Source organism: Sceloporus undulatus, chromosome 4 (assembly GCF_019175285.1).
Source record: "Sceloporus undulatus isolate JIND9_A2432 ecotype Alabama chromosome 4, SceUnd_v1.1, whole genome shotgun sequence".
Lineage (NCBI taxonomy): Eukaryota > Metazoa > Chordata > Lepidosauria > Squamata > Phrynosomatidae > Sceloporus > Sceloporus undulatus.
The window spans coordinates 89,463,763-89,478,281 of record NC_056525.1 but is presented as its reverse complement, the minus strand read 5'-3'; the positions used below and the strand labels follow the sequence as shown (position 1 = coordinate 89,478,281).

The 14,519-nt window shown below is 38.7% G+C and overlaps 1 protein-coding gene across 2 annotated transcripts in view; it reads right to left on the bottom strand.

Moving 5' to 3' along the window:
• PGM1 (phosphoglucomutase 1) overlaps nt 1–14,519 on the bottom strand; it is a 35,348-nt gene that overhangs the window by 17,734 nt on the left and 3,095 nt on the right. The window contains exon 1 of one of the 2 annotated variants that reach the window (XM_042463278.1): nt 3,795–4,067. The exons of the other annotated variant lie outside the window; for it this stretch is intronic. Within the exon in view, the coding sequence (XP_042319212.1) occupies nt 3,795–4,052 (258 nt within the window). The 5' untranslated portion in view covers nt 4,053–4,067. Of the gene's footprint in view, nt 1–3,794; nt 4,068–14,519 lie in introns of those variants that run through there. 2 annotated transcript variants of the gene reach the window in all.

Below are 14,519 nucleotides of genomic sequence, written 5' to 3'. Positions count from 1 at the left end.
GTGGTGACCCCCAACCATGAAATTATTTTCATTGCTACTTCATAACTGTAATTAAATAGGTGTTTTCTCATGGTCTTAGGTGACTCCTGTGAAAGGGTCATTTGACCCCCCAAAGGGGTCCTGACCCACAGGTTGGGAACCACTGACCTAGAGCTTAATAAGAGAAATGGAGAAGAATGATTTTGCCAGTTCTAGGCCCCTTAAATTCATGTTGGGTTATAGTCTAGTACTTTATCAATTCCACAGATTTTTTTTAAAATACAGGAAGCTATCCCCCTTTTGAAAATATAGTTTAAAAACTCTTCTTTTTCAGCATCCTTATTATCAAGATGCATAGGCACACCCCATCTTTAATTCCATAATTGAGTATATTAGGCTTTCCAGATGCACTCGAGAGGCTAACAGTCTGTGTGTTTGTACTGTAAAAAGGGAAGCACATTCACACTATTCTTTTCATCTCCCTCAGTATTTTGCACATCAAAGGGAAACAGCTGCAGTTATTCAAGCTGTTGAACATCATAGCAATACAAACTGAAAGAGAACAATACAATACAGAAGAGAGTCCCTTCTCTAGTCTCTATTCTGTTTCCATGCATTTAGAATGTCAGCAGTTAACCTGCTGAGAGGTTGCCTTGAAGAACTGTACTTCAGTAACAAAACTTGAAAATGTCTTAATCCAAAAGAGCATTTAGATAATACAAGGATCACAGTATCAGCTTCACTAGTCTGAAGCAGATACTCTCCAATTCTTTTATCAGAGTTGCTTTTTCACAGAGCACATAAATTATACAATTATGAAGAATCTTGGTAACAACTTGACCCTGAAAAAGTTATTTTGGATGAAAATTCCCTGAACCCCTAGCCAGGACAGACACTATAGGATTCTAGCACTTTCAGTCTAGAAAGTTTTCTAATAACTGATTAAGATCTGGTAATGACCCCAGAATGGCTTTAAAGGGGATGAAATGAATCCACAGAAGACACAAGTATCAAGGGATCTGCTTAGGATAGATATACTGTATATACTCATGTATAAGTCTAGAAATTTTAGCTAAAAATTTGACCCAGAATATATGGAGCCATCCTCTTTCTCTGACTAGAGTGGTATAAGGTGAGAGTTTAGAAGTATGGATCCCCTATACTCTCTCATCCATTCAGCCTTTAGGATGAGCACAAACAGTTATGCCTGCCAGAATTTTATAAGTTCTTTGGCATCATTTTCCTTTGCATCATCCTTTACATCCTTTGTTACATGCCCCTAACTTTTACCCTTGACTTATCCACAGGTCATATCAAAATCCATAATTTTATCCCCAAAACCTGCGCTCGACTTATACATGAAGTCGACTTATAGTTGAGTATATAAGGTATGCTAACTGCACTTACAGCAGCAGCAGATGTCTACTGTCCACACATTCTACTACTAGGCTGATCTGCCAGGAGTCTGCTAGATATTGCTGGATTTCAACTCCCATTAGCTCCAGCCAGCTAATGCTGACAGATGATGGAAATTGTAGCCCAATAATTTGGAGAGACAAAGGTTCCCAAGTCCCTGCCATTGGCTTTGGGCTAATCACTACGGAAAACTGGATTTTGGATGAGACAAGATCTAGGAGGGCTCTCCTTACTCTCTTAACTCACCATTAATTTTTATGTAGTTTAGTTAGACAGCCAGTGGTGGCTGTTTCTGATACCATGAGTTCCTCAAGTCTTTAACATGTGCCAGGGCACTTTGTACTGTACTAGAAACTGCCTGATGACAATACAGCCTATATCCCCATCCTCTTCTGTTTTTTGAGGAGAGAAGGAAGGGTTCTTGCCTTATACCAAGCAGAATATAACCGTATATGAGATAATCTTCCCCTGGCTCTACAGTATGCAAAAAGGCATTTGCACTGAGCAACCGTCCTTACCATTAAAGCTAGCAACAAAGGCAAAGGCAACCCACTTCTGAACAAATCTTGCCAAGAAAACCCTGTGATAGCTTCACCTTAGGGTCACTGTAAGTCGGAAATAACTTGAAAAAAGTACACAGCAGCAGCAGTAGCCGCCATCCTTAACCGAGTTATGTGAGCTGTAGTCCACCAAACTGGCTGATTTTACTTTCTCTATTCTAACTTAATGGACCTTGCTCAGATCAAATGAATGAGAAACAGCTGGAGTAAAACCTGGGATCCCATATTTCCCCTCCCATCTGGTGCAGCCAAAGCTGTATACACAAGAAACCATGCTTCTTATTAACTATTATTTGTTTGAAGTTATCAACTGTAAGCCATGAATTATGAAAGCATATTATTTAAATAAAGCATAATTAACACTAACCAAAGTTTAGGATTTTGATGAAACACTAAACTATAGAAAATCAAAGTGTGATGCAAATACATTATACTCATCACTTGTTCTTGTGATGATAACTAGCGTATTGTGATGTCTGACCACAGCTATTATTTTATATTGGTCCCTCATTCTCAAATTAATGATTGCTACCTACCATTTGTTAATAAACTAACTGAACAACCAATGAAAGTTGGAAGACATTATATGGGAAATACTGTATCTACATTGGCTAGAATTCAAAGATATAGCCATGTTAGTCTGTAGAATCAGTACATAGAGAGATCTGGTTGTACTTTTGAGACTAACTGAAAGAAGCAGGTTGGCAGCAGGAGCTTTCATAGACTTCAGTCTACTTCCTCAGATGCAAATGCATCTGAGGAAGCAGACTGAAGTCTTTGAAAGCTCATGCTGCCAACATCTTTCTTTCAAGTAGTCTCCAAGGTGCTTCAAGACCTCTCTACATTGGCTAGAATGTATATTTGATTTCATTTCAACATTAACTATATTGACATGTGGCACAAACAGCATGCAAAAGAGGCTCAAACAGACTTTTTAAAATATGATACTTCAAAAGTTTACAAAGAATAGAAAATATAATTTTAACTTATTATTACAGAATGATAGAAATAATTCCTAACTTGTGGAATATAGCCAGAACAGAAGCTTGTCATGTAAGAAAAACTATATCACTCTAACCTAGCCAACATCACTGTTTTCAAGCACTCTAGTAATTCTCATGGCACAGCTATTTATATCCATTGAGAAACTGAAAATATGCTTTGTCAGTTCAGCTAGTGACTGTCTCAGATGGATAATGAAATAATTTTTTAGGTTTTTGGGCAAAGCAGGAAAACCTCCACAAAATCTCTCTTTCACGTACTTTGTAATTGCATCACAGGAATTGAAACACATAAAGGAACAAGGAAGGGAGAGGGGGAAAAAGAAATGTAGCATCGCCTTACAACTAATTGGTTTTTATATCTGCATGAGCTTTTGTGAATACAAACCCACTTCTTCAGATGCAATACTGGTTGGTATTTTTCCTCCCCCTTCCTTTCTCCTTTTTATACCACAGGAGACTAACACGGCCATTTATTTCAAAACTACCTCAGTAGTTGAACATATTACCCTAAAATTGGCATAACAACCCATCACATCCTGGAGGTAACACAAAAACAAGTGACTAGTAATATTTCTACTCCTGTAAATACCTCCATCAGTTTTCAGCTTCTTCTCAAAACCAGACTACAGAAAACATCAAATGACAATGGTTCTCAAGAGCACTATGCCAGTTTTTCCCTCTGAAATCTCTTTTCTTTTAATAGCCAACTAACAGCATCCTAGAAAAAAATGTGTATTAGTGCATTATAAAATTTAGAGACCTTTTGACATGCTAAGAAGGAGCCCATCAAAGATCCATTAGGTATTAGTGGCATAATCATATTTGATATACCAACCCCATTGGCAGCAGCCATCTGAACTATCAGTTTTATTGCAAGCTTATTAAAATATCTCCCATCTCCTCCAACCACCACGGTAGATCCTTGTCGATCCCTTAGGTCTATGGAAAAAAATATGCTCTGGATAAAATTGTGCAGGTAGTTTAGCCTGGTCTGAAAAATGTATGTCTTCTTCCGTAATCCACTAGTTCCTGGTTTCTGGTCATAATAAGGAGCTGTTGGCAAAGTCAGTATTGGCAGTGGACTATCTTCCATGATTCTTCTTGTACAAATACATTAAATGCAAAAAACAGGCAACAACAGTTTTTTAAAAATTCTTAAAAATCAGCCTGGATAACTAGCAATAGCAGATCCTGGTTGGAGGTTCGGTGAAGCAGTTCTACACCCTAAAATAGCTCCTTGAACCTTCAGATGAATGTGGTTTCTGTAACTGTAGAACTTTTCTTGCACTTGCTCTGAAAGATCACTGTCAAAGAGAATACATACAAATCCACCTTGCGATATGGTAGGAAAATGGATAATCAGAAAGTCTTTAAAGCCTATGAATCACCACAGTAGCACAGCTCGGTGATTCTTGATTCACCACCAATAGGATTCAACAGCAATGAAACTCTGTCCTATATTTTTTGTCAGGTGGGGGAGGTAGGCAGAGAGGGCTGGTGCAGTAGGTCAGTCCCTGTGTCAGAAGCACTGATTGATTTGTTGCCCCCAGGCTGAGCTTTCCAAATGAATTCAAAGCTAGGATGGTTTCAGCCAGCTAAGCAGATTTATAAAATGACTTATTTCCACTTGTGGCTCTCCACTTTTTACCCGCTCCTCATCTAGAGATGAATGCTGAGAAAGTAAGTTCTGTTGGAAATGTGGCAATGCCATGCTAAAGGTATTTTGTGGAGTCTAGCAAGTTAAAGGTCACTCTTAAAATGGAAGTCACAACTTCTCAGTTACCTACAGTTTCCTTCTCCCTGTTATTTTAATAACCAGAAAGTGCTCCTCGGCCAAAGTGGCATAATACAGACTGTAAATGAGGTATACAACAATCTGAAGAGCTAATAGGCAATGTCATGTTTTTCTCTTAATTTACAGCCTCATTTAGATTAAATGCAGTACAATTCCTCTAATTTCAAAGTTTATTTCAAATGGATGTCCTTTTAAGTAAGGTAACAATTCACAGTGTGATGTAGTGGTTTGAGCATCAGATTATGATTCTGGAAAGCAGGGTTCAAATCCTTGTCGACCATGGAAACTCATAGGTGGGCAAGACACTCTCTCTCAGTGTTAGGGTATGGCAATGGCAAATCTCCTCTGAACAAATCTTACCAGGGAAATCCCTTGACAGGGTTTCCATAAGTGAGAAACGACTTGAAGACCCGCAGCAAGATTTCACAGCATTCCCCCCCCCCAAAATGCCACCTATATGTCCACAAAATATATTGGAGTGAAAATGATGAGAACTTTGTTCAGAGTGATTTAAGAACACCTGGATTCCACTATTTATTACTGGAGTTGGCTAAATTTGTAGTTTGCAATTCATCAGTGACAGTACAGACGTTATTTTACAGAGAGGGTCCAAGGAACATGGAAAACAAAAAAGCACTCTGACACTGCCCAGAGAGGTGCTGTTGCACCAGGCTTCTCAGGGTCAAGCCACTTGGAGTCCTCTTTGCTCAAAGTCTCATAAGGATTCATCATTGTGAGACTTTGTGTGAGACTTTGCATGAGATCTGGCATTAATATCATGCTAAGTCTCACGAGACTTCCAATGTGATCTCACAAGTATAAATATGCCTGTGCATGTGGCTGCATTTTCAAGCAGATCTTTGAACATCACTCAAGGCTTTCACTGGTCACCTTTAGGGACTGGGAAGAAATTTTATTTATTTATTTATTTATTTATAGTATTTATACTCCACTCTTCAGTCACAAAGGCTCTCAGAGCCACAAAGGCTCTTCTTCTTTTTTAATTAGACAGGTCTCTGCCCACAGGCTTACAATCTAAAAAGACATGACACAAAAGGAGAAGGGATGGTGGTAGGGAAGAGATCAAGTTCATTGGCTTTTCTCTCCCTCTGGGGCCATGACAGATGGGCTGGAAGGAGGGCTCTTCATCTTACTGTGGGCTAGGCCCAATGGAACTGGTCTTCCTCTCTCTCCCTCTGAGGCTAGATGATGGTGGATGGGCTGCAACATGGGCTTTCCTCTTTCCCTGGGGCTATTTTCCCTTTTGTTGCTTACTTTTACAGATTCTGGTCATTGTCAAGATTGTGCTATCATATTTTAGTATTAGCTGTTAATTTATATCTAGATTTCTTTCACGATTATGTCCATTACACATTCTGCTTTGTCACAATTGGCGGGTATGAAAAGGAACAGGGGACATTGGGTACAAGTTAAATTGGGAGAAAGGAAAAGCCCTTGGAAGGGTAGGAGGTCATTGGGATAACCCCTCCACTAACCATTAAGACTAGATTCACTGAATGGCCTGGGGAACTCACCTCCATAGATGGAGGCAAATGACTATGATGATCATTGTAAAAAGCTACACTATGCAATACACACCCAAAGTAGATGTTAAGTTACAACATGATTTAAATCTAAATCAGTCCTATTTTGCCGCAGCTTTTTAATACAGGTATCTCTCAGTTAACAAAGCCTCTGACAGCAAAGCTGCTTTTTACAAAGTTTTTAAAATCACTTCTAAGCCTCCCTTTTTCTCCTTATCTTCTGTCTAGCTGGACATTTATTTTATTTTTATTTTATTTTTTGCAACATTGGCATTGGGAAGATTGTGAAAGAGGACAGGAGAAATACAGACTTTCAGTGTCCAGTTGCAGCAGCATCTCTGCAGTAAACAAAGCCATAGAGCTTGAACTGAGGAAGAATGGGATCCTACTGCAATTGTGTGTGTTTCCTACACAAGTCAAAGTAAAGAATGTGCTCCCTTTTTCAACATGAAAACAGGGGGGAAAGCATATAAGCCTGCTTCACCAGCTACCTTCAGAATGCTATTTTTTAAAACAAACAAACAAACCCATAGATCTGCAAGTTTGGTCACCAAAATGTAAAGCACAAGAAAAGTGGACATTGGTTAAAGGAAGGGGAAAAGTCATCCCTAAATATATTTTTTGTGGTATAGAAATCTATTCCTATTCTGCCTCTGGGTCCAAATTTTCTGTTAAAGGAATAATTCCCAGGAACATTTCTCCTTCATTAACTGAAGCATAACTGTATATGGATTTTACCCTCTTTCTCCATTTGGAATACGCATGCAAGTCAGTAAGAGGACAGGAGTGCATGCACTTATTTTTCCTCTTTTGCTACATCTCTTTAAAAATCTACTACAGTAAGTAATACAGAAAGTAACATGTTGAAGGAAAAGAAGAAAGTAGTATCTTTCTATAAAATCTGTCTTTCACAAAAATCCTTGAAGATGCATGCATTTTTTAGTTCAGCTCAGTTCATAGGTAGAGACTTCCCTCTTGTGGTTTACAGTGCAAATGCACATCCCAGAGGAAAGCCTATGTACATTTCTGGCATACAACAAGATCTCCCTCTGGTCACTGTGGAACAAGATCTGCATATAAAGTTTTCAGTACTACAGAAGCCAAGACTATGAAAAAAAAATTTCTCACAGTTTTCTATAGTATGGGACAAGTGTTTTCGCTCTCAGAAAAGCTGAAACAAGAGCAGCACTGATGGGAAAAAATAGAAGAAGAAATTCCACCTCCGCTAAGAAACAGCAATACTGTACTGTAACCCAATGTGTTTCAAGTAAAAACACTTCTTCTGCAATAACTCTCCATTCAGTCACGTAGCATTACTGCTGCTTGTCTCTGAGACTGGTTGAGCTAGTTTAAAAACCTTTTTTGAAGGTTAGGATGGCTAATATGAGAAAAGGATTGTAAAACTTGAATTACACAATTGATTGCATTCCTCATTGTGTGAAAATGTAAGTGGGTCTCTCACTAGTGGAAGTAACATGCATTTCAATGTATTGTAAGCGTTCACTGTCCAAGCACACTAGGTGTGCTTTGCAATTCTTCTTCTTCTTCTTCTTCTTCTTCTTCTTCTTCTTATTATTATTATTATTATTAAAATATTCTTTATTACAACATATATACATCACATAAGATTTGTACATTTCAAACATCACTAAATCTTGATATTTTCTCCTCTATCTTCCCCCCCCCCCCCGAAAAACAAAAAACCAATAAACAAAAATTCTTCCCTTCGCTATGCTTGGCATCATAATTATGTTTGCTTAATCAGCATTTCTTTTAACAGGTTTCCTCAATTTTTGAATATACAGTATTATTCACCTCATCTCACAATTACACTTTAAGTAAATGTTTATGTTTCAATGAACAAGACTGCAGAATATATCTTCTATAATTTAACTGCATATCATTATAATAGCAATAACTTAAGAAAATTTAATCCTGTACCCCGGGATACGAATGCGCCGCGTTACGAAATTTCCGGGTTACGAAAAAAATCCATTAAAAAAAACTGTTCCGGGTTACGAAGGTTATTTCGGGTTACGAAAAATTTTTTGGTGCTTTTCGGCGCTTTTTCGCACCAAATCGCGGCTTTCGCTATTAGCGCCTATGGGGCTTCGGCTTGCGAATGCTTTTCGGGTTACGAATGGCGCCGCGGAACGAATTAAATTCGTAACCCGGGGGAGCCCTGTAGTTCCTTTATGAAAATTATTCTCATTTGATCATTTTCTGTCTAAACATTCATATACATCATGTCATTTTCATATCTATATCAGAGGCTTTTATAAGATTTGTTTTCTATTTAAACCATTATTTTACATTGGCCCATCTTGTTTCACAGTAACTTATCAGTGGTTTCCACAGTCTTTCCACATTTATTTCATATGTACCCTCATCCTGGAGTTGCATTGTTATAATGTCCATTTCTATTACATCTAGGGCTTTAGTTAACCATTCATCTACATCAATTTCACCATTATTCTTCCAATTTTTATCAATTGTAATCCTTGCCGAGATAATTTTTGCAATTCTTTTTTAAAAATCAATCTGGTTTGTCATATAGTGTATCCCAGTCTAGGTATTTTGACTACTCCAACATTCATCCCAGACCGAACCCAGAATTGACTGACAAGTGACAAGGATCCTCAATCCCTGAGTCTAAGAGACAGGATCAGGGAACATGGTGTAAACTCATGCAAAACCCTAGCCTGCCATAGGCTTTTGGAGCTGCTGTTAGAGATCTGGTCCCTTTTCTTGGCCATTTTATATGAAGTTATCATTACCATGTATTTGCAGTAGCCTCATGTGGTTCCATAAAAAAATATGTTGGATTAGGTGTATGTGTGCGTGAAAGGACCAGGAACACCTAATGTCCAGAACACATGTACTTTTCAAGTTTCATTTATAAACAAAGTCTGAACCAAATACAAGCTTCAGACTCCACTGTTATCAGTCTTCTTTCACAACTTGACCAGCAGCACAGCTCCTTTCTTTTGTGGGGTTGTGGGAATATGTTATAATTAATGTTCTTTAAACCCCAATTATACCCTGCGACCACAGCCACCATTGACTTGTACAAAAATCAGAATGCTGCATCAGACTATATAGGCATGAACCATTTTTACACATTTCAGCCTAATGAGCCACACAAAGAATTTTAAATGCCATTTTTCTGTTGTACAGATCAACACACAAGACAGGTCTTTTACATTAAAAAATACACTTTTAAAAAAATATAAAGTAGTATGTAATTGTTGAACACAATTTTAAGTGTAGGAGACATTGGTGCATTACAGACCGCCGCTGCTGTTTGCTCCGCGAGGGAGCCGCAGCAGCCAAACTGCACGACTCCCTCGCAAAGCAAAAAAGAAGCTCCAAAATGGAACTTCTTCCTGCGGCGCAGTTATGATGCCGAGAGGTGCCAATGGCGCACTTGAGACGTCATAAGCACCGCGTGGATGCTCATCGTCCGCTATGTTAATATGGCGATGGCTGTGTGGAATGGCCACCGCCATTTTGTACGTATTCATACGTATTAGGGTTAGGGGGTGCGGAAGCACTGCCCCTTCCTAACCCTAATACATAGTGAATACGTACAAAATGGCAGTTTGTAACCCACCATTGTTGCATTTGGCTTCAGATACTTTAGATTCAAATCCTGGCTCAGCCAAGAAGCCCAACTTGGATAAGTAATTCTCCATGCCTCACCTATGTTTCCAGAGTTCTATGAAAATTAAACACAGTAAGTGCATATTTGCTACTCTGAGCAACTGTGGGAAGTTTTTCATAATAATTGTAAAAAACAATGGCCCACTGTAGATGGAACGGCAAGCCATAGTTTCTGACTTATGTGAAGGAGCTCTGGCAAGCCTCAAACTTGGCAAACAAAGAGGAGACAAGCTCCACGTGCTCAAAAATGGTCAACTGTTGAGGATTTAAAAATGAAATAAAGGTAAAGAAAATAGAGAGGAGGGAGAGGTCAGAGAGAAGAATGAAGGGAAGAGAGGAGAAAGGGAAGAGTGGGTATTTGAGGAGGAAGGGAATAGAGAAGGGAAAAAGGAAAGGTATCGAGTTGATGGAACAGAAAGAGGGAAGTAGTGGATGGCTGTCATCGCCAAATAGATTAATTAGATCAAATAAGGATAGAATGTTAAATCGTAAGATTGTACAAGCAAAGATGAGCAGATTTGAAAATATATGTTTGTGTAAAGTAGGAAATGATATATGTTGTGGAGAAAAAAAATTTTTCGCAATGTATGTTATGGTATTTTATGATTCTATGTAGTGTTTTTGAAAATTTAATAAAAATTTTAAAAAGATCGTCAACTGTTTATTAGTGTTTAAAAAGCCCAATGCATTTCAGCCACACTAGGCCTTCCTCAGGGATCTTCAAAAGAATTCACTGGAGTAGTGAACACTCTCCAAAATATCAGACCATAGAGATAAAGGGTTTTTAAAGAGAATTTGTTACTAAGTTTTTGTTACATTAGAAGTATCAAGTCTGAGAGGAGATTACAACATTTAAAGGTCAGGCTGGCAGACAATAGATAAACTTTTGCCCCTTATGCTAAAAGAGCTTACTCTTCTGTTTAAGACTTCAGTATTGATTAGGAACTGAAATTATGTCGATACAAAATTGAACAGACAGACTGCTAGAAGTCTTTGGTGGCCCAGTTTTCTTTACTCATCCTTTGCTGCTTGGCATTGGTCTGCTGGAAATGTGCCATGTTCCATTAAGAACTTCTGGGTTCTTTTCCAAAAATCTAGACAAACTAGCCTTTATATTTAGCTGAAACTGACATCACTGATTGTCGGTCTGTACACTCCCTGCAGGGAGGAGCAGTCTATACAAATGCTTACCCATTTCTAAATGCTGAAAAATTAAGGTTGCAACCATTATTCTGCTCCCACCTTTTAAAAAAAATAATTTCACTAAAATTAGCTTATTCCAAAACTTTTATTCTGTAATGTTTTTATGGTTAGAGAAGAAAGTAATTTTCCCGTTGCTCATTTCATTTTGATGTTGCAGCTTCTCAGCAAAATTCAACTAATTTTGACCACAAAATACAATGATCTACACTATTTACTTTTCTTCAAATGTAATTCCCTTAAGCAAACTGCTCACATTTGCCAAGTCTGTGAGCTACCATAGAAGATATGAGTTATGAATTTCTGAAACAGTCCCATGCTTTCCATTTGAAGCATTCCATCCTAGACAGTGAAAGCAATAGGATTCCACTTTATCTGTTATGGGTACATCTTGTGGAATCCTGGGGCTTATATTTTAAAGAGGCATCCAGAACTCTCTAGCTAAGAATTGCCAATATTCCTCCCTAAATCCTAGGATTCCATAAACGTCTATGAATGATGGAACCTTCCACACTACAATTATAGCACTATAATTCCATTTTAGTTGTCATGGCTTCTTTGGATGCAGCTGTGGCAGATGAAGTGGAACACAAATACTATAATTGTGTGGTGTGAATGGGTCCTTAGGTAGGCCAGAGGTGGAAAATTGGCTTTGAGTTTAAAAGTACTGCTAAAATAGAACATTTTTGGTGTCAAAATTGGGAAGGGGCTGTGACAATTGAAAAGGTGAATGACTGTTACTGAGACTTTCAAGCCAGGCAAATCACTCCCATTTCCCAATGGGGTAGTTTGGGGGGGAAAGTGGCTGCAAAAACAGGCTGGGGGTGCAACCTCAGGGCTCCACTTTGCATTACCTCTGGAATAAGCAGAAACAAGATCCAAAGCATAGGAATCTTCTGCCAACTTTCTTAGTGCCACTTGAGATGTTGCATGGTGATTCTGTGTGCTCACATAATGCCATCACACATAAATGCATATTTAATTACATGCATACATTATATATATATACATGGTTTGGGCCCAAGTTACTTGAGGGAACACTTCTCCCTACACAATCTGCCGCGCACTCTCAGAATATGTAAACACCAGGTTAACAACAACTTCCCACAGGATATTTACTGCCGTAGCTCCTAAATTATGAAATGGCTTGCTGGAGGAGATCCATCTCATTACCACCTTAGCTGCCTTTAAGAAGGCACTTAATACGGATCTCTTCCGGCAAGCCTATCCACCCAATCTGCTATAAGAGAGTTAGAAATACCCCACCTCTATTTGTAAAGATATGTATTTTAAATGATGATTTAGTCTATGTATTGTATTGATAGCATCTTTCCTGTTTTATTGAGTGTATTTTATATGAAATTGCAGTTTTTTTTATCTTGTAATGTTGTTTCTGTTGTTGTAATCCCACCTCGATCCACAGGGAGTATCGGTACATAGATCTTGATCATTTAGTTACACTTTTGATTGGTAATTCCACAATGAGCTTGTTTACATAGGAGTCGTAATGGTCCATTTTTGGCTATTTCAGGTGGGACTCAGTGCCCAACCCTAGTCTCAAGGAGAGATCCACCCACCCACCCACCCTTACTGTCCATGGGCCAAAGTGAAGAGAACTCTGGTTTTGCTTTAGCTTTATTTCTGGCATGAGTATTTGCCCACTCTCAAACAAAGGTCTGACTTAGCAGAGTCTTCTTCCTGGCTCATCCTAGACACCACAAAAGTTTCTGTAGTGGGTGTCTCTACCAGGTCAGGGAAGGGAAGAAAGTCAGTGGAAAGAAGAGGACACAGCAATTCTGAGTAATTTTTAAAATATGATTTATAACCTATCTTTCCCCCAGAACAAAGACACAGTTTAGCTGGCCAAATGATTAAAAACATAAATAAAACACAGAATAAGTTATAATAATATCAGGATTTTAAACAGTTTCAAAAGGACATTAAAATATTAAGAGCAAAAACTAAAGAAATACATCATTCATGCATCCATTAAATACTTTTTCCTTATAAGCCACTGATGTGCTCAAAGCCCACCAGAATAGCAAAGACAATAGGAAGGAGGCCAGCCAGGCTTCCCTTGGAAGGGAGTTCCTGTCTGGGAGAAGCCACCAAGAAGGATCCACAACCTTCTTAATCTCCAACTCCATTTCCAACACGGAACATTTAGAGTAGCCTCCCCACTGCCAAAAAGCCAACAAGGTTTTGGACAGAACAGAGGCTCCATCCTTGGGAGTACTTTCTGACAAGATTATTCATAAACACCACGGGACCAATCTTATTACAACCTAAAGATGACGCTATCAATAATTCTGAACTCAGAAGGGGCTGAAAGCTATGTAGCAGAGGTGGTGTTGTGGCTAAGAAAAAAGCAAGTCATAAATCTGGAAATCCCCAGTTCAAATCTTGCTTCTGCAATAAATTTGGTAGGCAGTTTGAGACACAGCTGTCTCTCAGCCTCAGTCCTCATATTCTTAGCATGGGGCAAAATAATACTGATTTCCATCCAAGTTGGTTATACAACTCGATAAAGCACATGAAAGCATGTTGAGCACTTAAAGATGCTACACAAGCATTAATAATGATAATGTATATCACACTAACAACAAACCTTGGATGGGAAATTAAGATGCTCAGTCAGATAAGACTAGGCCTGCACAATTCATGACCCATCATTTTTTGCACAAGCTACCTGTCAGATATACTGTCTTATCAGATACTCAATAAATCAGGGTTTTGTGGGGAGGGAATCCAAAATAACTGAGACTTGGAGGCTGTAATCAGAGTTTGAAAAGATATTTTACTACAAGTTGTTGTCCAAAAGAGGATTTTTTTTTCAAGCTCTTGATGCAATATATGGTTGGTAGACTGTCTACAAATTGATGCTTCATAGGCTGCATCCTCACTGGTGAAATAATCCAATTTGACACCACTTTAATAGCCGTAGGTCAGTGTGATGGAATTCTGGAAACTAGCTTTGCAAGATATTTAACCTTCTCTGTCAGAGAGCTCTGGTGCCACAACCAACTACAGATCCCAGAATTCCATACAGTCACAGCTGTTAAAGCAGTATCAAACCAGATTATTTCTCCAGTGTGGATGAAGCCCTAGAGAGAAGAATAAGAAACCCAAATAGCAAGTTAGCTCAAGCTTCTGCCTCCCATTTGAAAGGCACAGATTCATCTTCAGGTTTCAGAAACTCTGTTCACTGTCAGTCACAGGAGAAAAAAATTCCATCCATTTCTTGCTCCTGGCCACTAGCCCTTGTATAAGAGACATACCTGAAAGACAGTGCCACATGGCCAGAAGGAGGCGGGACCCGCTTGCATAGATATCCCTCCAAAGACCAACACCTTGAGAA